The sequence below is a fragment of the Anopheles merus genome, unplaced genomic scaffold (genome assembly GCF_017562075.2).
Source record: "Anopheles merus strain MAF unplaced genomic scaffold, AmerM5.1 LNR4000730, whole genome shotgun sequence".
NCBI classification, from domain to species: domain Eukaryota; kingdom Metazoa; phylum Arthropoda; class Insecta; order Diptera; family Culicidae; genus Anopheles; species Anopheles merus.
The window spans coordinates 1-19,898 of NW_024428310.1; the positions used below are offsets into that span (position 1 = coordinate 1).

A 19,898-nucleotide genomic window follows, 5' to 3' on the forward strand; every position below is an offset into this window, starting at 1 on the left:
TTGTTCTTCTACACACCATCACACACACACACACACACACACACAAATACTCACACTGACACGGACGGGGTACACGCGCGCGTGCACCTTACATACAGAAGTACACATACAATTACGAGTACAGAGTTTTGCAAATTTATATATATGTTACATCATTCGTTGAGTGCCTAGAGCTAGGATGCTACTCGTACTTTTCATGATTGTTACGTTTGTTGAGTTAATTGATGTGTTTGTTGTTACAATCAAAATGTCTTTCGTTTCGTGTGAATTCACCAAATAATTGTTGTGTACAGAATGAGATTTGAGTGTGTTTTCAGGCACTATGAAACAAATTTAGGACTAAATGCAGTGTTCCATGGGTGTTACACATCTGATCCAAGTTGAGTCCTATCCGTGGAGCGTCCATAAATCATTAATACATTTCTTAAATGCGAATGTCACCCATGACCGCTGCCTTTAGTCCTTGAAATAGAAAACAAGAACATTTCATGGACCAAAGAACAAAGATCTCCTTCAACAATTGCACCTAAAAAACAGAGAGTGTACGGGTTCGCTCGTTGTTTTGCACGGCTGTTTTTCGATCATGCTACTGATGTTGGTCGCCGCGTTTTGATTTTGATTTTGCTTCTGACGGGTTCGGTTTTCAACTTGCAGCGGAATGGGAACGTCGCAGTCAGAGCAACGTATTGAGGACGCCTTCTCAGACGAGGAGACAAGCGGATATGGAGGTGGATCGCCTACCCAGCAGTCCTACCGGCCACAGTCGTTCTCAGCTCACGGAAGCCCAGGTGGAGACCTATCCGATGAAGAGCTATACCCAGCAAATGGGAATGGAGGGCTCGGGCCACACGCCGCTGCAGGACTCGAGCCAATCTGCGTCCCCGGGGGGCACCTGGAGTTCGCCGTACCACAACAGCAACAGCAGCAGCCATGCGCGCGAAGCCGATCGGGCTCGTGCACGTCAAGACGGTCACAGTTCCGGTAAGTGGAATGATAAAGCATACCGGCACGCTGCTCGATGCTGCTGGCGCGTATCCATATTACGTTACGTTTAGTTTGCTTTTGTTTGTGTTGAACTTGAACTTTCTTGTTCGATTCCATATGTTGGGGATATTTTTGTAACAGTTTTTGCAGCATTTGTAAGCCGATTGGAAGTGTTTTATTTATTTTCAATGATCATGTTTCGTTTTCAACTGTACGAAGTGGCGAGTTATGTTTAGTTGGACTTCTTTTTCTGTTGTTGTTGTTTATGAGTGCAAATATTTTGTGTTGTTTTGTTGTATGGGTTTCATCTTTATGATCACGTTTCGGTTGGTACTGTTATACCTGAATTGTACAAGAAACGTAACACGATCGTAACCGCCTTCCCAACTCGCCTGTGTTATATCCTAGGTCTGAACCACCGCCTCTATGCCACTATGTCCCCCAAATACACTCATCGCAGCCACAGATTTACCACGCAGCCACAGCAGCTGCTGCAGCAGCCACAGCAGCAGCAGCAGCGTCGGGCCTCAGCCGGGCCGCTGGGCCAACCGGGGGATCGCAGCAGTTCTATGGGGGAGACAACGGTCTCCTCCACCAGCCGGGAGAGTGTTTTATTGCCGCTGGACACTCGCACCAGGCGCTCTTCAGCGCTGCTGCCGGGGGTGGCGGCCTCGGGGTCGGGAATGGCACCCTCAATGGTGGGAGCCAGCAGCTCTCAATACCCCAGTGCCACACTAGCCCGTTATAGCAATACGAGTACCTATTCGATGTCTAAGTCAGTGAGCACCGGGACGGACCTGTCGGACGAGGCGCCGGATAATGTCATCTACTCGGATATCAACGATCTGTATCGTCATCGAAAATCGACCACCTCCGGGGGCAGTGGTGGTGGTGGCGGCGGCGGATCGGCGTCAGAAGCTCGCACCAACGCGGCGGCCGATGAAGAGGCCGCCGAGGAGGTGGAAGACGATGACGAGATCATGGATGAGGTGGAGGACGAGAACGCGATCCGCCGCCCCTACCTGGAGGACGACGACGACGATGACGATGAAATCGATATCCGGTATGCGACTGCTACGCAGATTAAAGCGATGACATCCGGCGCTGCATCCGATGCTCCGAAGCCCGTCCCTAGTGACGAACTGTACGCGACAGTGGATAGGAAAAGTAAGCTGAACAAGCAGCTGCAACAACAGCTGCAACAACAGCAGCAACAACAACAACAAGTAACTGTACAAGTTGCCACTCTTAAAACGAATACACATTACCCCGGTAAACACTTTAGCGATGAGTTCATAGACGATAGCATTAGAAACTACAATAGCCATACTAATATAAGTACGAACGTAAGCAAGCTAAACGATTCGAGTGGAGGGACGCTAAACTCGGCCAGCGCGGGCGAGATGTACAATCGTTCAGCTCATTTCGATGAATACTGCGGCAATAATCGGTATTCCGACACGTCGGACTACTTCAGCCACAGTCAGCAGCATTATTCGCACTCACCAAACTCCCAGTCGTTGGCCACGACGATCACGCACAAGAACGGGCTAACGGACGATGATGATCGGTACTCCTGTTCGAATCCTCCGCCGATTCATCCCCGAACTTCACATTCGCTGCCGCGCAATTCGCAACTCTCGAAGATCGAGTCCATCGACTCGAACTACAGTGGTGGGGAGGGGGGTCCGAGTAGCGGAGGTAGGACAGGAGGGAGCTCTGGGGAGCACAATTTCATGGGACATCACTCGTTGAACAATCTGCCCAGCTCGTCCAAGGTGACCAATGATTATCTGCACTATTCCTCGCTGTTGAAGGGTGGTGGTGCTGCTGGAGACGGTGGACCGGATGATCCGATGAACAGCAAGAAAACGTCGTCGGAAAGGCTGGAGTACGAGCTGTCGAATGCGAACATCTACTCGACGGTACAGTACAAGAACTATGAGGAGGATTTCGACGAGGAAGAGTACATGAATTACCAGCGTCAGCGGGGCGCAGATAGAGACGCGTCGAAGGAAGCCTGGTTGCGAAGTAGCTCGTGCAAGGAGCTGTGCGATTACGGCTACGATTCAACGGGCCGGGCCGACTTTTCGCTGATGGAGCGTGAATTCCTGACCTCCGACCGGATCGACAGTCCGGTGACGCGCTACGACGACTCGCGCCACTCGATGTACGTGCAAAAGTCCAACTACTCGGTGGAGGTGAGCCAGGACTGTTTGGCAAACGAAGGCAAGGTGTACTCGTCCAGCTATCCTGGCACCACGTACAACACCATCGATCATACGAGCTATCGCAAGCACACCAATCAGAACTTCTACTCCAACTACGAGTACGGATCGCAGGACGATATTTCGCACGACAGCTACGAGCTGTTGGAAAAGTCGGACGACGAGCTGTACTACAAGTTCAAGGCAGATTCGGAGGCACACACGCGATCCTGCTCGCTCGATTCGGGCAACTACATTCCGACGGACGATGAGAGCATTCCGGATCAGCAACAGTCGGGCCATCATTCGCATCACGTGTCCCGCCTGTCGAGGTATTGCTCCAGTCTGGAGACAAAGAGTAAGAGCGCCCCGGACATTGACGATCTGGACGATATGTTTTTGATGGAAGACCCGAGAGATCTTCCGCGCGAAAAGCTGTGCGTCAAGTCGGACGGAAACTTTTACAAGAAAATCAAGATGGCGATGGGAGGCTCGTCGCGAATATCCAGCCCGGAGTCGCGTAGCGATTACTACGAATCGAAGCTTTCGAAGAGCAGTGGCTCGAGCAAGAAATCGAAGGACAGTGTGTACCACACCGATAGCAACAAGAAGTCACGCGAAACGCTGAAGAGTAAATCGGGCTCGGGCTTCAACTCGCGTGCCTCCAGCCAGGACTCGAAAGATGCGTTCGGAGGTATGGATATACTGCTGACGAAGAACTACGAAATGCCGACCACGACGAGCAAAAAGGCCAAGTATCTGTCGAAGCGGTTCGATAGCAGCTCTCGCAACTCTAGCCAAGACTCAAAGAGTGACTATTACGATGCCAGCGAGCAGCAGCAGCAGCTGCAGCACGAGCACGAGCTAGACGGTGACGGTGCCGATATGTCGGACGAAATCTATTCCCGTGCCAAGGTGAGTCACTCGGACGAGCACATTCGGGTGGGCGAAGACGACGACGACGATGGACTGTCGATGGTAAAGAACGGGATCTCAGCAACGGCGGCCAGCTTCTACGACAATCAGATATACTCGTCGACGTTCCCGAGTGCCCAGGCCAAGCCAACCAGCGCGGGCAATGATACCGGCGGAGGAGGCAGCAAAACTTCGCACGTTCACTCCATCAGTCTGCAGAACGTGGAGTTGGAGCGGAACTCTCGCTCGGTGGGCTATTCCGCGTACAAGTCTCCTTCGCCAGTACTGCCAACCGCTTTGCCGAAGCCGATCGACAAGCAACCGCCCAAGACGACACACATTTGGCCGGAGGAAATTGAAGGCTTGCCCACGACCATCACCGAAAGTCAGCGGATCGATCGATCGCGAGCGTTTCGCAAGAAATCGGACAGTGAGAACATCTTCAGCTTTGACAAGGAAAAGATCGAATCGCTAACGAGCAGCCTGAACGACGAAACGCCCACTACCGCGATCATGGTGGAGGCGAAGGGAAAGGTAAGCCCAGACTACCCGCTAACCCCGGAGCTGCTGTCGGAGTTTGACAAGCAAAAGATCGAATCGCCCCACATTCTACCGAAGAAGACGCGCAAAGAGGAGCTGATGGCAAAGACGCACTTCGAAGAGTACACGCCGAAGATGATGGGCTTGGATTCGTCGGTCATCAGCGGCATTCCGCCGTACGCGCACGCGACCGTCGAGCGCACCAAGTCCGATCCAAACTCGCTGGCTAATCGGCCCCGACTCGGACCAAACTCGCGACGCCATACGCTGATGCACCAGAAGTCGATCGATCTTACGCCGGCCGATTCAAGCGAAGAAGAGTATCTGTACAAACAGATACCGAGCGCACCGCCGCTCTGCAAATCCCACGGCAGTCACTTTGAGCTGCCGCAATCGTACGACATGAATGTGATCCCCGACGTGGTAGAGCTGCCCAGGAATGGGTTCGAGATGCCGAAGAGTTTCTTCAAGGACTATCAGGAGCGTCGCTCATCACACAAAGCCGTCCTGAAGGACGATATACCTTACGTGCTGCACAAACGGCACGTCATGAACGGGACGGCACCGTCGCCGTTGGTGGAGGGCAAAACGGGCACCCCACATCGCAGCTATCCGAAGCCAAAGAGCCCCAAATCGCCAAAGTCTCCCAAATCGCCGAAATCCCCCAAGATGCTCATGTCGGACGGCGGAAAAGGGGACGCAGCAAACCAAGCTTTCGTCGGTTCGAAGGAAAATTTGCTGCGCGTGAAGGACGACACGGAGCTGCTGATCGAGCAAGGCGGCGGGGCAGACGAACAGCCGGGGGGCTTCCTGTTCACCCAAAACATTGACCTGTCGAAGGTGGATCCTGTGACGCTGGAAGTGGACAAAACGGTGCAAACGGTGCAGCTTGTTAGCAGCCCGAAGCGAGACATCACGAAGCGCATGGATCCGTTGATGCTGGAGCAGCTGAACAGCAAGCTGAGCCAGATCGAGAGCGACTCGGCCACGAGCTCCAAGACGGACAGCAATGCCGCTCAGCAGCTGCTGCAGCCACAGCCCAGAAAGTTCGACTCGAAGCCGGTAGATCTGCCCTACCTGCTGGTGGACAAAAAGTGCATCGAGCTGGCCGTCCCGAAACGGGTGGTGAAAACACGTGTCGCTCCCATTAAGACCAAGTGCGGCAAGTCGAAGCGCAACGCCAAAACGCGCATCACTTCCTTCTCCTCGGACGACGAGAGTCTCGATTCGGATGATGTGTTTGGGTCCGCGGAAGCGATGCCAACGAAGTTGGAGTTTTCTCCGCCCCAGTCGCGCAAGGAAATCGAACCGATACTGAAGCACGAGTCCAGCAAGATGGCATCGAACGCGTGGGCCAGGGGACAAACGATGAGCTCGACGGAGATCGAAGGATCGCCGCCCCAGTGTCGCCGTCTGGCGGAGCTGGAGAGCCGCTATCACACGGTGAAGCTGGAAACGACACAGCTCACCAGCACCGAGCTGCGCCGCATATCGGAACGATCGTTCTCCATTCCCAGCTCGGAGGATGAAGGCAAAAAGGCACAAACGAAAGCGGATGAATCGACCAAAGCACTCCAAACGGCGGAAAAGTCACAAGAGTCGGCCAAAACTCAAGCCCACGGTGGTGAGGTGGGTGAATCTAAGGATGGCGGGTTGGGGTTTTCGAAACAACACCCGGAAACGGGAGTGAAGAAGTCGGGTAAGGAGGACGGAACGTCGACGACCACCAAGTTGTCTCCGTCACGGACGAAACTAATTGAAGAGCTGATCGATTCATCGATTGTCATGCGTTCGAAGGGACATGCGCCGATCTTGTTTGCACACGCTCGCTTAAATCTTAGCGAAGGGTCCGCCTTCGCTTCGCTGCAACGCCAGAAGGCCCAAGAATCGCCTACTTCTGGGCGCCGCGCCAAGAGTCTCGATACTCCGGTTATTTCTCTGCACAAATTACCTCCAATGAATGCGTTCTCCTCGAAGGACGACACGGTGGGGTATGAGGAGGAGGAGGAAGTGCTGGAAGTAAAGCCTCTGCAGCAGCAGCAGCAAAAGCCCTCGAAAGCTTCAGTCATTGAAGAGGAGGAGCAGGAAGACTCGGTACACTCGTGCGGCGATGCGATCGTCATCCGGGATCCAACGATTTCGCGCCAAACATCCACCACGGAGGAGGAACGCAAATCCGTACGGATCGATGCCGATGAGCTGGAGCTGCTCGATCGGCTGAAGTACATCGAGAAGATCGAGCTGCAGGGTGTGAAGATAAAGGAAAAGCGCAAAACTAAAACGAAGCTCAAGAGCGGCCATCAGCTGATACTGGAAATACCAAAGTACAAGTTTGAGCCTTTCAGCTCGGGCAACAGCTCCATCAAAACCTCTCCCGCCATCAGCCGGGCTAGCAGTGTGGAAAGCACTGGTAAAGCGCGTCAAAAGACCGACAGTGGCACCCAGACACCGACCGGAGGTGGTGCCGCCATTAAGCCCCAGCGCAAGTCGACCAGCCCGAAAGGGTCGGAAAAGCTGGTCCAACCGAAACGACGCTCCTCGGACGATGTGAAGAAGTCTTCGTCCCCGAACGACATGCTACGCACCAAGAGCCAGGAAGCGCTGGGCAAGGGAAAGGGCTCTAGCGCCAAGGAGAAGTCGAAATCGCTGGAAAAGATGGAGCTGAAGCGGCTTGGCAGCCGGGAACGGAAATCTACCGAGGAAAGCGAACTGGAGCGCGCTCGGCGCAAGGAGCGCCAGCAGAAGCTGTACGAATCGGCCATGAAGCAAACGATTAACATGCTCAGTCCGGTGAAGGATCAACTGCCCCAGTTTCCGGCGCCGGAGGATAAGATATCGGTGAAAACGGAGGGTGATAAGATCATCATTGACGCGGACATAAAATCGAAACCGGAAGATCACGTGTTTATCGCGAAGGCACCGCGTAAGCTGGACTGCGGCCTGTCGAAGATAAGCCGCAGCTTCGAGGATCAGAAGAGCGTGGAAAAGCTGGACAAGGCCAGCCGTAGCTTCGACGATCGCAGTAAATCGTTTGACGATCATTCGGATCGGTCGGCGGACGAGAGCAGCATCGTTATCAAGAGTCCGACGCGGCTGAGCAAGAGCCAAGAGCTGAAGCAGAAGATCGAAGGCTCGGTCGTACATAAGGGACGCATGGAAGGCAAATCGAAAAGCCTGGAGAAGAAGTCCGAACCACAGTACTTGGATATTGAGTACAAGACCCGCAGTCTGGATCAAAACTACACGACGGAAAGTAGCGCTTCTTCGTATGGTGGCGGTGATGCCACCTCGCCCGAATCGGAAGCTGCTGGTCATGGCATGATGGCGGGCAGGAAGCAGGAGGTAAAGGTGGATGTCCACTTTTCTGCCAAGATGGATTCGCCTGATGCCGATAGTAGTAACCGTGGTGCATCGCCGAGCGGTCGGGGTCGTAAATCCACCACGGACAGTGACAGTAAATCGACCGATGATCATCGTCCGGCGTCGCGGTTCGATAAGGGCAAGAGTCTGGATAGCAATATGTCGTCGGAGAAGGATGGCAAGAAGAAGGATAAGCCGCAAGCCGTCGAGAGGCGTTCACATTCGCAGCCAGTGTCAGAGTTTGGAGATGAACTCGACATGCAGGACATAATATCCGAGCGACGTACGCTTGATCTGATGAAGCGACGGTCGGAGGAAAAGACAGTAGATACCAGCACGACCAGCTTTATGGGTGAATCGATAGATCAGATGGGTGGAGATAAGGAGGGAAAGAAAACAGCTGGTACGGTTGGCAGCGAAGAATCGCTCACTGAAGTGAGTGAGTTGAAGGATGCTGAAGGGAAAGACACCGGATATCTTCCGCCTCCGGTGCGTGTACCGACCATTGAGTACGAAGAACCATCGCTCGAAGAAGACGACATTGTGGACGAGGTGGACGAGCTGGAGGTGGAGGAGCTGGAAGCTGAAGAGACGATCAATAAGAAGGAAAATTTGGCAAAACTAAACCTGGAACGAAGCAGAAGCGATGAAACCGGCTCATGGGTGACGATCGCATGTGAAGAGTTCACCGGGACTGAGGGGGTTAGCAGTCAGCAGGATGAACTGCAACAAGTGGCTGGTGGGTCGCACTATAAAATCGAGTCACAGGCAACGTTTGAAGATGTGAAAGACTATGCGATGCCCGAGTCGGAAGTGGTCGTTGAGTCGGTTGAGATTCCGGTGCTATCGCAACCGCAATCCAACAGATCCTCGCCGTCGGCATTCGATCATCCGCTGCCGCAAGTGCCCGAGAAGAAGCCGGACGTGGTGGTGTCTCCGTTGCGCGAAAGGGTCGCTAGAGCGTCGGCAGTGGATCGTGATCGCGAAGAGGTCGACAAAAAGCAAGCGTCGCAACGGCGCGGTGACTTCCTGCGGCTGTCGATTGAAAGATCGCGCAGCTCGGATACGGGCTCGAGTCGGGAGAATGAAACCAGCCCCATTAGGCATGATTCCAGCACACCGCGCGGAAAGGGTTCGTTGGATGAAGAATCGAGTGTCAGTTGTTCCATATCACGCCCGCTCGGTATATCGCAAGATATGGATTCGATGGATCACTTGAAATGTCGGGAGTTGCGCGAAGCTATGCTGAAGATGGAGGAGTACGATGATGGGTCGGTGACGATGAGGAAGGTTTCGCCTACGCTCGAGAAACAATATCCGGTCGATTTGGGCTCGGGATCCGAGTTGGATATAGAAACGCCCGAAGATCGTATTTCAAGACTTTTGCAGCGTGAAGAAAGCGAGTCGAGCTCAGACAATGGGGTTGGTCCAGTTGCACCAGGGCCCATGGGTGCTACCGGTTCTGGAGGTGCTGTAGCAAGCGGTGGGACAGTCCTCAAGCCAAGAGTAGTGAAGCCCGTCCGCACGACGCTGCTACACAAGAAAGTGTGTCGTACGGTTCCTTCGAATGAGAAACAGACGCAGCAAACGACTGCAGAGCTAAAATCGGGCACATTGAAACTTCTGAGCGCTGACGGAGGCGATCGTAGCTCGCTGGAGTCGAAATCGAGCCTGGAATCGAAAGGATCGTTGGGTTCGTTCGAAACCGAAAGCAGCTCCGGATCGCTCGGCGCTGCCCAGCGCAAGGGTGATCTGCTGCAGAAGGAACAAATGTCCACCTGGCGCCCGTATCCGATCGAAAGCTCGGGCAGCTCGAGCGTGGAGGACAACTGGCTGCCACCGGAGCAGGAAAGCTACGAAAGCTTCGAGCTGGCGACGGAAACGATCGAACTACAGAAGATTCCGCTGCAAGACTCGAAAGAGCTGTCGCCGGACGAGCAGAAGGAGAGCGACTCCGACATACAGGACGAGCTGAACGATTTCCCGGCGACCTTCGGCTATCCGGAGATGACCTCCACACTCGGTATCGCCATCAATCCGGTGGATATACTTGGGTATGGAGCGAGCTTCGGGGTGGGCCGAACGTTGTCGCGCATCTCGGAGCGCAGCACAAACTCGGAGAAGTCGAGCGGCGAAGAGGTGGCCGAGGCGGAAAAGTCGAGCCTGGAGGATTTGAGCGTACACGACGAGTCGGCCATCTCGAGCGAGCATCAGGCGAGTCTCAGCTCCGATCTGCACTCTAACTCGAACCCGGCGTACATATCCGACGCGGACCGCAGAACGTCGGCGGAGATGCCGGACATTCCGTGCGACTCGGCCGCAGCCGAACGGCTGTCAGAGATCTACCAGAGCAATGTGGTGAAGAGCGGTCGCTTCACCGTGTCCCACGTAACCGAAGGGGTGGAGCGGCGGGGGGAGGTAATGGATTAAAGACGGCGGAAAGCAAGCCCGATTTGCAGTGTCTTTCGATAGGTGGTGGCAGTCAAGATTCGGAAGACTGGCCCTTGCCGGACATACCGTACGACAGTACGCCGGGAGAGCGGTTTGATCCGAGCGTCGGGGGACCTCCGGGCATGATTATGCCGCCTCCCATGCGACCATACTGGACGGAGCAGGCAATGGCAGGTGCTCGGCAGTCGCAAGAGTCGGACAACTGGCCAACACCCCCGTCCAGCATGCTGGAGCACGCTCCAATCGTGGAAAACGTGCAGACATTCCACGTGAACGAACCGCAGCACCCAACGCAAGTGATGGTGGAATCGTTCACCGAACCGACTACTGGCGGGTCCGATGATTCCGATCCAGATTACGCGGAGGTTGCTGGAGACGATATTCCAGAGCCTCCGAAACGGGACTACATTCCGACCGGTTCCGGATCTGGGTCGTACTCGGGCTCATCTCTGTCCGGAAAGTCGGGCTCATCGCCGAGTCCTTCGCTTTCGATGGTAGTTCCTTACGAGAGCACGGCCTATCTGGTGTCGGCGCTGCAAGATGCAAAGACGTACGAGACAGCCGTTACGTACGACAATGCGACCTGTCTGAGTGGTGCGCTTGGTCCGACAAGCTGCCTCAAGTCCACGTTCGACATTTGCTCCAGTCAGCGTGCGCTGGGCTCCTCGACGACTACGGGCGGTATTGCGGGAAGGGGAGAACCGAACCCCGACCGGGTCATCATATCGCAACCGACAAAGTCGCCGCAGAACTTGAGTCCCATCACCGACGATGACTTCTTCATGAACGACGAAGTGTTTGGTCCGGGCACGGTGAAGATCGAGATATCGCCCGACGATAGTAAACCGTCCTCGTCCGGCGGTATGGAGTATGGTGGAGGGCAGCAAAAGTTTTCCCGCAGCTCCAACAATTCCGACACCTCGATCGACGACATGCTGTCAACGTCTTGTGGCACGTACATGGAGGAGACGGTCCGGCTGCGCAATCTGGAGCCGCGTCGGTTGAGCAACGAGTCGTGCAAGAAGTGCAGCCACAGCTCACACTCCGAGGAGGAGACGAGCTCGTTCGGCACGGATCTCGATGGGACGGTAAAGATGGGACTGCAGCAAAAGCGCTGCACGCACAGTTCGCACTCGGAGGACACCTCGATTGGGCTTAGCATTTCCGAGTGGTCGACCGGTACGAACACGGTGCGGCAGTATGCGAACCTGTCCGGCTCGGACAGTCTGTCGGCCGTCTCGAACCACTCCGGCAATGCGAAGAGCGAGAAATCGAACCATACCAAGAGCTCGATCAGCTCGAGCGTGCACAAGTCGACCGAAAGTCTGGACGAGAAGACGAGCGGCAGCTTCTCGAGCAGCAACACCAACCAGGCCAACAATGCTGGCGGTGGCAAGCGTTTTTCGCTGGAGAACGTGTCGGAGAACGGGGGCTGTCCGCGGTACGAGCCGTTCAGCAACTCGGAAACGGACACCAAGTTCTCGTCCGGCACTAAGAGCGATGACACCACGCTGACGCTCACCGAGATGGCCCAGACCATTACGGAGTGGTCGACGAGCAGCAGCAACACGCTGATCGCGCAAGTCGAAGCGTTGAAGCAGCTGGAAAGTGGAGGTAATGGCGTGAAGGGCTCCTCCTCGCTGGAACGAGCTGCCGGTGGGGCTACATCGACACGAACCTTCGAGTATGTCCCACTGAAACCGCCCAAGGTGGTGAAAAAGGTGGCTGTCGCCACACCAGACGACCATCGCAAGGATCTACCGGGAGTGCACGTGAAACCTCCGATTCCGAAGCACTACCCGATCGAGGCGGGAGAAAGCTCCAGAATGGCCTCCAGCGAAACGAACGTGGTGATCCCGGAACGTCCAACGAGACTGCCGCCCAAGATCGTGGACGTGATCGAGAAGAGTCCGAAGAGAATGCCCGTAACACAGCAACCTCTGCCACAGGGCAAAGTCCTTTCGTCTGCGAGGATTGAACCGCAAGATGGCGCCAGCAAACGAAAGTCGCTCGAAGTGATGTCCAAACGCTACCAGAGCCAGGACATCTCGGACACCGAGACGTTCACGGAGAAACTGTACGGCCAGAGCGAGAAGCTGACGGAGCGATACCAAAGCCAGGAGTTTACGCCGATGGCCGTGGCCTCGGCACCTAGCAAACCGCCCCGCGGTGACTCGCTGCCCTCCACCAGCCCGACGCCGATGGCCGAGAAGCCGCTGGTGAAGCATCACAGCTACGACGACAAAACGCTGTCAAAGTCGCAGATTCGCGAGTACAAGACCACGAAGATGCGTCACAGCCAGTCCTTCCACGAGCATCTGGTGTCGTCGGATCTGAACAAGATCGTGGAGGAAAGCCTCGGCAGTTCGTCGACCACCACACACACCAGCGAAGCGACCAGCACCGACAACTCGTCGCCCATGTTCCCGCGGCCCGAGAAGCTGGTCCGCTGCTCGCCCTACTACTCGAGCAGCCTTAGCTCGGAGTCGCCTCCGATCGCACCGAATCAGTTGCCGCCGCCGGTGCAAAAACCGCCGCGCAAAAGCTCGCTGCCGAGGAACTTTGTGCCGAAGAGTCCGCCGAGCGGCAACGATACCGACAGCTCGCTGGACCACCGGGCGCAGGATCCGAAGCTGCGAGCGCGCGGCTACCGGAAGAAGCGAACCGTACCGCTCAAGAAGAGCCGGCTCGATCGACCGCTGGAGCATCAGGAAAGCTCCGAATGTTCGGAAGGCTACTTCCCCGAGCTGGACTCGGGCTCGTCGGACGCGGTAATGATGGAGCAGCAGCAGCAGCAGCAGCAGCAGCAGCAGCATCAGCGCTATCCGGACTTTGAGGAAGAGCTGGAACAGCTGCCCGAAGACTACGAGGACGAGACGTACCGGGTGGATGAGGACGAGGTGACGCCCAGCCGCAACGGGGCCGGCGTGTACCCGAGTGCGTCGTACTCGAACAAGTTCGAGGGTCTGGACATGACGGAGAACGTCGACGAGATGGGCTTCCCGCGGTACGATCGGTTGGGCCACATAACCAACCCGAACCTGTACAAATCGGACACTCCGTCGCCGCCGGTCAAGCCCGTCCGGCAGCGTCGGCTGCGCCAGACGAAGCGCGATGATCAGCAGCACGACCTGGAGTACCAGGGTGTGCAGTACACGCCGGAAAGTGGCAGCTGTTCGGAGACGAAGGCCGGCCTCTCGGATGACGTGTGCTACTCGAGCGAGGACAGCTTCGCGGCGGGCTACAATCGTAGCAGCGGGGCCGCACCGGGCACCAGCTCCCGCTACCAGAAGAACGTCGAGATTCCCTATCCCGACTTCCTGTCTGACTACGAGAACGAGTCTTCCTCGGCCTGCTCGTATGCGCGGCGCATGGAGCAGGGCCGGCCGCGCTACGTGGAGCTGGAATCGCAACATCAACAGCGGCAGCAACAGCAGCTGGGGTACGTGGAACCGGGCAAAAGTGTCGATGTGTCGGTTGCGTTCGACCTGAAAGCCTTACCACCTCCGATCTACGTTGAGGAGGAGGAGGAGGAAGAAGAGGAAGGTGATGATCAACAAGGGCCCGACGAGGAGGAGGAGGAGGAGGAGGACGAGCAGGACAATGCTGTTTAAGCGAATCGAAATGAGCTGAATGTCTTGGTGGGGCGCGTGCTGGCGTATGGCCTCCGTAGAAAACACAGTGCCAATGTGAAAACTGATCGACGTTGTGAAAGAAGTATGCCAAATCTTTAAGATCTATTCCATTTATCGCTCACGATCACTCTTTCTCTCATATAATATATATATACATGGATGTGTTCAGGGTATTGCGACACATTTTAATGAACAAAAAGGATAGGAATCGTTGAAGCAAAGATTGTGTTCTTGTTGCCATAACTAATGCCGCACAACTAGAGAAAGAGAGACGAGACTCGTTTGTTTTTGCAACATGGCACAGATCGAGCAAACCCCGCAAGCGCAGTATAGACTAGACGTACCTGTATTGTTTACTTGTTTTGTCTGATTCTGAGGTTTTTATATTCATGTTTACACTACGACTTTTGGGTTATTTTTCCCCTCCAAAACGATCGTAAAATGGTTCACTGCGCTCTGTGTTTGGTGAAGAGACAGGAGAGGGTAGTAAAGTTGTTGAAAATTGCTTCTTGTCTATGTGTGTGGGTGTTAGGTCTGCATTTATTAGGCGATAAAACGGACAGGCTAGCTTAATAGGCCAATAGTTTTGCGAGCGAAGCGACAGCCACCACCGGTCATTGCATTCGGAATGCGAAATGCGTATCTTATGAATGTCGTCCCGTGTGTTGTTTTCCCCCTTTTAGGTTGCAGTTTCAGCCTAACGTAGCGAAAAGCAGAAGCAGAAAATGACTCAGAAATGAATAAAATAAAAAAAGGATCGGGCAAGGATGGAAATGAAGGAAGTAAAATTGTGTCAAAGCCACAGGAGAGCATCGTTATATCTCGAGTTAGTATAGTGTAGTGTGGAGGGCAAGCAAAGATAATATTCTAATAATCCAGCAGAGTTCTAGACTTCATAGAAATCATGCATATATTTATGAACTGTTGATCGAAAAATTGATGCTGAGAGCCTTTACTCTTACCGTTTGTGTTGGAACCATGTTTGGATTTATTTTGGTTCGTTCGTTAGCAATTTGCGTGGCAAATGAGAGGACGTTGTATTGTGTCTGGGACAAGGATGGTACGAAATACTCATGTTACTTCCAATGTTTTCTTTCGAACGTTAGCAAAATATCTCTTGGCCTTACCTTACCCCACGTCCTATTAACATGAGTTTAAAGTTACTGCGTTTAAAACAAGACGCAAATACATTGCCGCATTTAGATCAATCTCGAAAACAGTTACATACAGTCATTGAATGTTTTAAATTATACTATTAAACGAACGAACGGTACAGTGCTGAGGACAAACACTGAGGCCAAAACAAAACACAGCGAAATGAAATTAGATTAGATGTTACTCAACAATGAATGATGGCCAAAGGTTCTGGCAGGAAGGAAAGGTGCGGCAGAGAGAGAGAGAGGACAGGGGGCATGTTTTATAACGTATTTTGAGCGTTTCGTAATCATTTGACTAACCCATTTATATTCACCGGCAGAGAGAGAGAGGGGAGGCGGCAAATTCTATAAACATATTATAAGCGCATGACGGATAAGTACGTTATTATCATAGAAAATGTTGTTTACTTAAGCATTTATGAAGATTGACGAAGGAAGGGCAAACGAAGGGCGAACGGCGTCGTCGCATATACGAAAGTTGAGTAACGTTATTAAACATATGCATACATAATATAATTAGTTACTCGAAAGGAGGGGGGACATGATCGATCTCATCCGAAAAGGAAGACAGTGAAGGAGTGGCGCGAAGGAGTGACGTTGATGCAATGATGTATTTGATAGTTTTGACTCTTTGAACAAGTTCAGACATGAGGCCAAAAAAAAAGGAATGCCAAAACAAAATTAAGAAAATTAATTCGTTAGTAATTCGCCAAAACGTTACAAAACAGAGTATCGGCAAAGATGTGTGCGCAGATGAGGCGCAAGTTTTCGTAATACATTTCACCAACATACGAGTTAAACAATGATAGACTTACAACACACGTACGATCGATTGATCCTCACGATGATTGGAATAGGTTTTAGCAAAGTAAAAGCAACAGCAAGACAGCAACAGCAAAACAGGCACGCTAGTACGAAAACGCCCATATATAACCATATTCTTCTGTGAAATATTGCATTATTTTCTATACTAAGCTAACACTAGCCCACATCAATTCTAACAAACTCTCAGAACACCCCGTCAGTCAGAGAAATGCGAACAGCAAACCCCCCAAATCTGAATTGCACCCAACCGTGTGCAGCTCTTGGCGAAATAAGTAAGGTGATAAATAAAGGCAAAATTAATCAAATCCGCGTCAGTTAGTGGTTTTTCGAATCGCGAACGTAGTCGCGATCATTTAGTTCTTTTTAAACGTTATGAGTTCGATTTTGGTAAACGCTTTCAAGAGTAACACACTAGGACGATGATGATGATGATGATGATGTTGAACGAGAGTAAGTGAACAATCGCAGACGAGCGATCACACAATCCGCTTCTTATCGTTAGTTAAAACCTAGCTCATTAAGTTCACGTTCGTGCGCATGTAAATCCTTATTTATAGTCCAATAGCTGATAGTAATTAGGATTAAGAATAATTTACTCCATTTAAGTATAAGTTTACGTGTTTAAGTTGGCACAAATTTGGCCCTCGCTGTTTCCCGCTCATCTCATGTACCATAATTATGATCCTCGCATGAACAATCTGTTTTGGTTTCCAAATTCTCTGTCTCTCTCTCTCTCTCTCTTTCGTCTGTTAGAGAGAGACAAAGTTTGATTTTTTCTGTAGATAATTTACGTATTTTGTCTATGCTGTGTAGTTTTGCAATTATTAGATGTAAGCGATGAATGTTGAAGATAAAATGTCTCTAACAAAGCCCTACTCCCTTTTGTCTCCTTCCGTCGCAGATGATTACCACGGTATCAATGGGAACGTTTCGCTCGATCGGCGAAGCGAGATCGTGCAATCGCCGAACCGGTACGAGCTGGCCCTGGGCACGGCGGATAAGTCGAACAACAATTCCCTGTCCCGGGGCGAAACGGGCAGCTACGATCTGGGCAGCGCGGAAGCTCGAGCCAGGAACAACAATGGCCACTTCGGTGGCAGCAACGGGGGTGCGCTGCACACGGTGGACGAGAACATGATCAACAACAACTACCAAAACCAACAGCCCTCAGCCACCAACGGGCAAACGTCGTCCGGTGTCGGTCTGGGCAATGGCAACAGTGGCACGCTGCGCTCGATCGACGAGGAGATGCGCAAGAAGAAGTGGCCGACCGACCGGGCCTACTTCCTCGCGAAGGAGCTGCTCATGACGGAGCGAACGTACAAGAAGGATTTGGACGTTATCAACACGGTAAGGGAGGGTTGGAAGGTGATCGCCTTTGAGATGGTGGTAATAATATTGATCTCTCTCTCTCTGCAGTGGTTTCGCGAGGAGCTTACACCGGAAGATTTGGAAAATCTTCAACCTCTGTTTCAGTATTTTGAGTCGATGCTGGAGCATCACAGCGTCTTTCTGCGCGATCTCGAGCATCGGATATTGCTGTGGGAAGGGCGCGGCGGTCACGAAACACATCGAATTGGCGACGTAATGCTGAAGAATATGGTCGTTTTGCCGGTAAGTAGGGGCTTTCTCCTAAAGTGTGATACCGCATTCCTAACGGAGCGTGTCGTTTCGGCCTTCCACCAGATATACGACGAGTACGTCGAGAGTCATCGCGAAATTTTGGAGCGTCTGAACGACCTGTACGACAACGACGACAAGTTCCAGCAAACGTACCGGGAGTTTGAGCTGCAGAAGGTATGCTATCTGCCGATCAGCTACTTCATCCTGAAGCCACTGCACCGGCTGCTGCACTACGAGCTGCTGCTGGAGCTGCTGCTGGCGCACTACGGCGAAGATCACTTCGATCGCACGGATTGCCACGGTACGCTGATGATGCTGACCCGCTCGACCGAGGTGATCAGGCGCGAGCTGACGGCGTCGGAAAACCACAGCCTGCTGTGCGAAATCCAGCGCGACATCGACGGGTACGATGGGCTGGTGCAGCCGGACCGGAAGCTGATCCGGCAGGGCTGCCTACTGAAGCATTCCAAGCGCGGGCTGCAGCAGCGCATGTTCTTCCTGTTCTCCGACGTGTTGCTGTACGCGGTAAAGTCCCCGGTGACGCAGACGTTCAAGGTGCTCGGCCACGTGCCGGTCCGTTCGCTGCTGACGGAGAATGCGGAGCACAACGCGTTTGTGATATTTGGCGGGCAGCGGGCAATCACCGTGAGTGCGGGCACCACGGTCGAGAAGACGCTCTGGCTGGAGGAGCTGGCGAAGGCGGCCAACAGTCTGAAGTACAAACCCCAGACCCAGCTGCCCATCGTGTCGATCAAAACATGCAGTAAGTTAAAGCGCGGTGTCCCTGTGTGGGTGCGCAGTTTGGTGACGAATTTTGTTTGCGATTTTTAGCATCGTCTGAGGAAAATCTGGAAGCTTGCGGATTGAGCAGTGCGCTTGTGCCACCGGCCGCAGCCAGGCAGCCATCGCCTCGCAACAACACGGCCCTGCACGTGTGTTGGCATCGTGGCGTCACGATCTGTCTCGACGATCATCTTCGCTCGGGAAGGGTAAGTGCTGGCCGTCCCGGAACAGAAACTAATTCGTCCGTATGTTTACTAACCGAATGAATGATGTTTCCTTTGAAATAGAATCAAATTTCGGGCTACTTGCTGCGAAAGTTTAAAAACAGCTCCGGCTGGCAGAAGCTTTGGGTCGTGCTGACATCGTTCTGTCTGTACTTCTACAAGAGCTACTCGGACGATGCGGCCCTTGCCAGCTTGCCACTGCTCGGGTACACGGTAGGGCCTCCCGGCATTCAGGATGCGGTGCAGAAGGAGTACGTCTTTAAGCTTTCGTTCAAAAACCACACCTACTTCTTCCGCGCAGAGAGTGAGCACACGTACAATCGGTAAGGAGGGAAGGAAATTGGCTTAAAGGGGTTGTAATGTAATTAAATTCGGCATTTTTGCTTTTCTCTCTCTCTTCCAGGTGGATGGAGGTGTTGCGTAGCGCCACTCAAATTCAGGAATCCCGCTCATCGCCCACAATCAACTCGAACAATCTAATCAACAATAACGGTAGCAACGGAAACTAAGTAAACGAAGGCCATCGAAACAAGTAGCAGTGACCGTGATCAAGGCGGAAAAGCTTCGACGGAACTGGCGCACGCATTTCCCCCTCGTGTATGTGTCCTCTAAAGCGTCCTGTTTTTTTTACATCTGCAACACGCAAAGTGCATCCTTTAAACCGTACAATTGATATGATCAATCGTATTCGTTTACTGTAAGTGTGTGAAAGCTATTTTTGTGTAAAACAATCCAAGATACTAGAAAATCTACCCCCCCTCCCCCCTATCCTAATCTGATCAGAACGTTCCCTCCGTCGTTCCGCTTTTGTATGCGATTTTGCGCATTTAACGGTAAGATTTCATCATTCGTCCCGGTTCATCTCGTGAACAAACTAAAGAAAAAGAACATTGATTTGAAAGTGATGAGCAAGCAAATACCGGTGACTGCGGGCAACCGGGTAGAGAGAGAGAGAGAGAGAGAGAGAGGGAGCAGCGAAGCAGTGACCGACAGTGGTATATTTATCTTACAATTTTTACATCAGCTGCATGTAGGAACAATTTTTAAGTGCGTTAACGATAAACATTAAAGCAAAGCGTGTGTGCGTAATTAGTACGAGAGAGACAGAGAGAGATTGTGTTATTAGCAAAAAAGGGTGATGCAGAGCAAAGAACTGAGGCGCATGGATCGGGGGTGAAAAGGCAGAAACAGATT

At 52.8% G+C, this 19,898-nt stretch overlaps 2 protein-coding genes across 2 annotated transcripts; both read left to right on the forward strand.

Moving 5' to 3' along the window:
- The first annotated feature begins 527 nt into the window (after nucleotides 1-527).
- On the forward strand, nucleotides 528-14,875 carry LOC121602949. The gene is made up of 3 exons (XM_041931705.1): nucleotides 528-981; nucleotides 1,393-10,406; nucleotides 10,439-14,875. The coding sequence occupies exons 1-3, from the start codon at nucleotides 723-725 to the stop codon at nucleotides 14,069-14,071; spliced, it is 12,906 nt and encodes a 4,301-aa protein (XP_041787639.1). The 5' UTR covers nucleotides 528-722; the 3' UTR covers nucleotides 14,072-14,875.
- Nucleotides 14,876-16,493: 1,618 nt separating this feature from the next.
- On the forward strand, nucleotides 16,494-19,213 carry LOC121602945 (FERM, ARHGEF and pleckstrin domain-containing protein 2-like). Its single transcript, XM_041931701.1, has 7 exons — nucleotides 16,494-16,524; nucleotides 16,976-17,424; nucleotides 17,494-17,688; nucleotides 17,761-18,460; nucleotides 18,529-18,686; nucleotides 18,768-19,027; nucleotides 19,108-19,213. Exons 1-7 carry the CDS (start codon nucleotides 16,494-16,496, stop codon nucleotides 19,211-19,213), a joined length of 1,899 nt encoding a protein of 632 aa, XP_041787635.1.
- The last annotated feature ends 685 nt before the right edge of the window (nucleotides 19,214-19,898 follow it).

Coding starts and splice junctions, on each gene's coding strand:
- LOC121602945 (XM_041931701.1), top strand. CDS start 16,494: ATGATGATGATGATGATGATGTTGAACGAGA. Junction 16,525..16,975: donor GATGATGATGTTGAACGAGA/GTAAGTGAACAA, acceptor CTTCCGTCGCAG/ATGATTACCACGGTATCAAT. Junction 17,689..17,760: donor AGAATATGGTCGTTTTGCCG/GTAAGTAGGGGC, acceptor GCCTTCCACCAG/ATATACGACGAGTACGTCGA.
- LOC121602949 (XM_041931705.1), top strand. CDS start 723: ATGGAGGTGGATCGCCTACCCAGCAGTCCTACCGGCCACAGTCGTTCT. Junction 982..1,392: donor TCAAGACGGTCACAGTTCCG/GTAAGTGGAATG, acceptor GTTATATCCTAG/GTCTGAACCACCGCCTCTAT. Junction 10,407..10,438: donor TGTCCCACGTAACCGAAGGG/GTGGAGCGGCGG, acceptor AATGGATTAAAG/ACGGCGGAAAGCAAGCCCGA.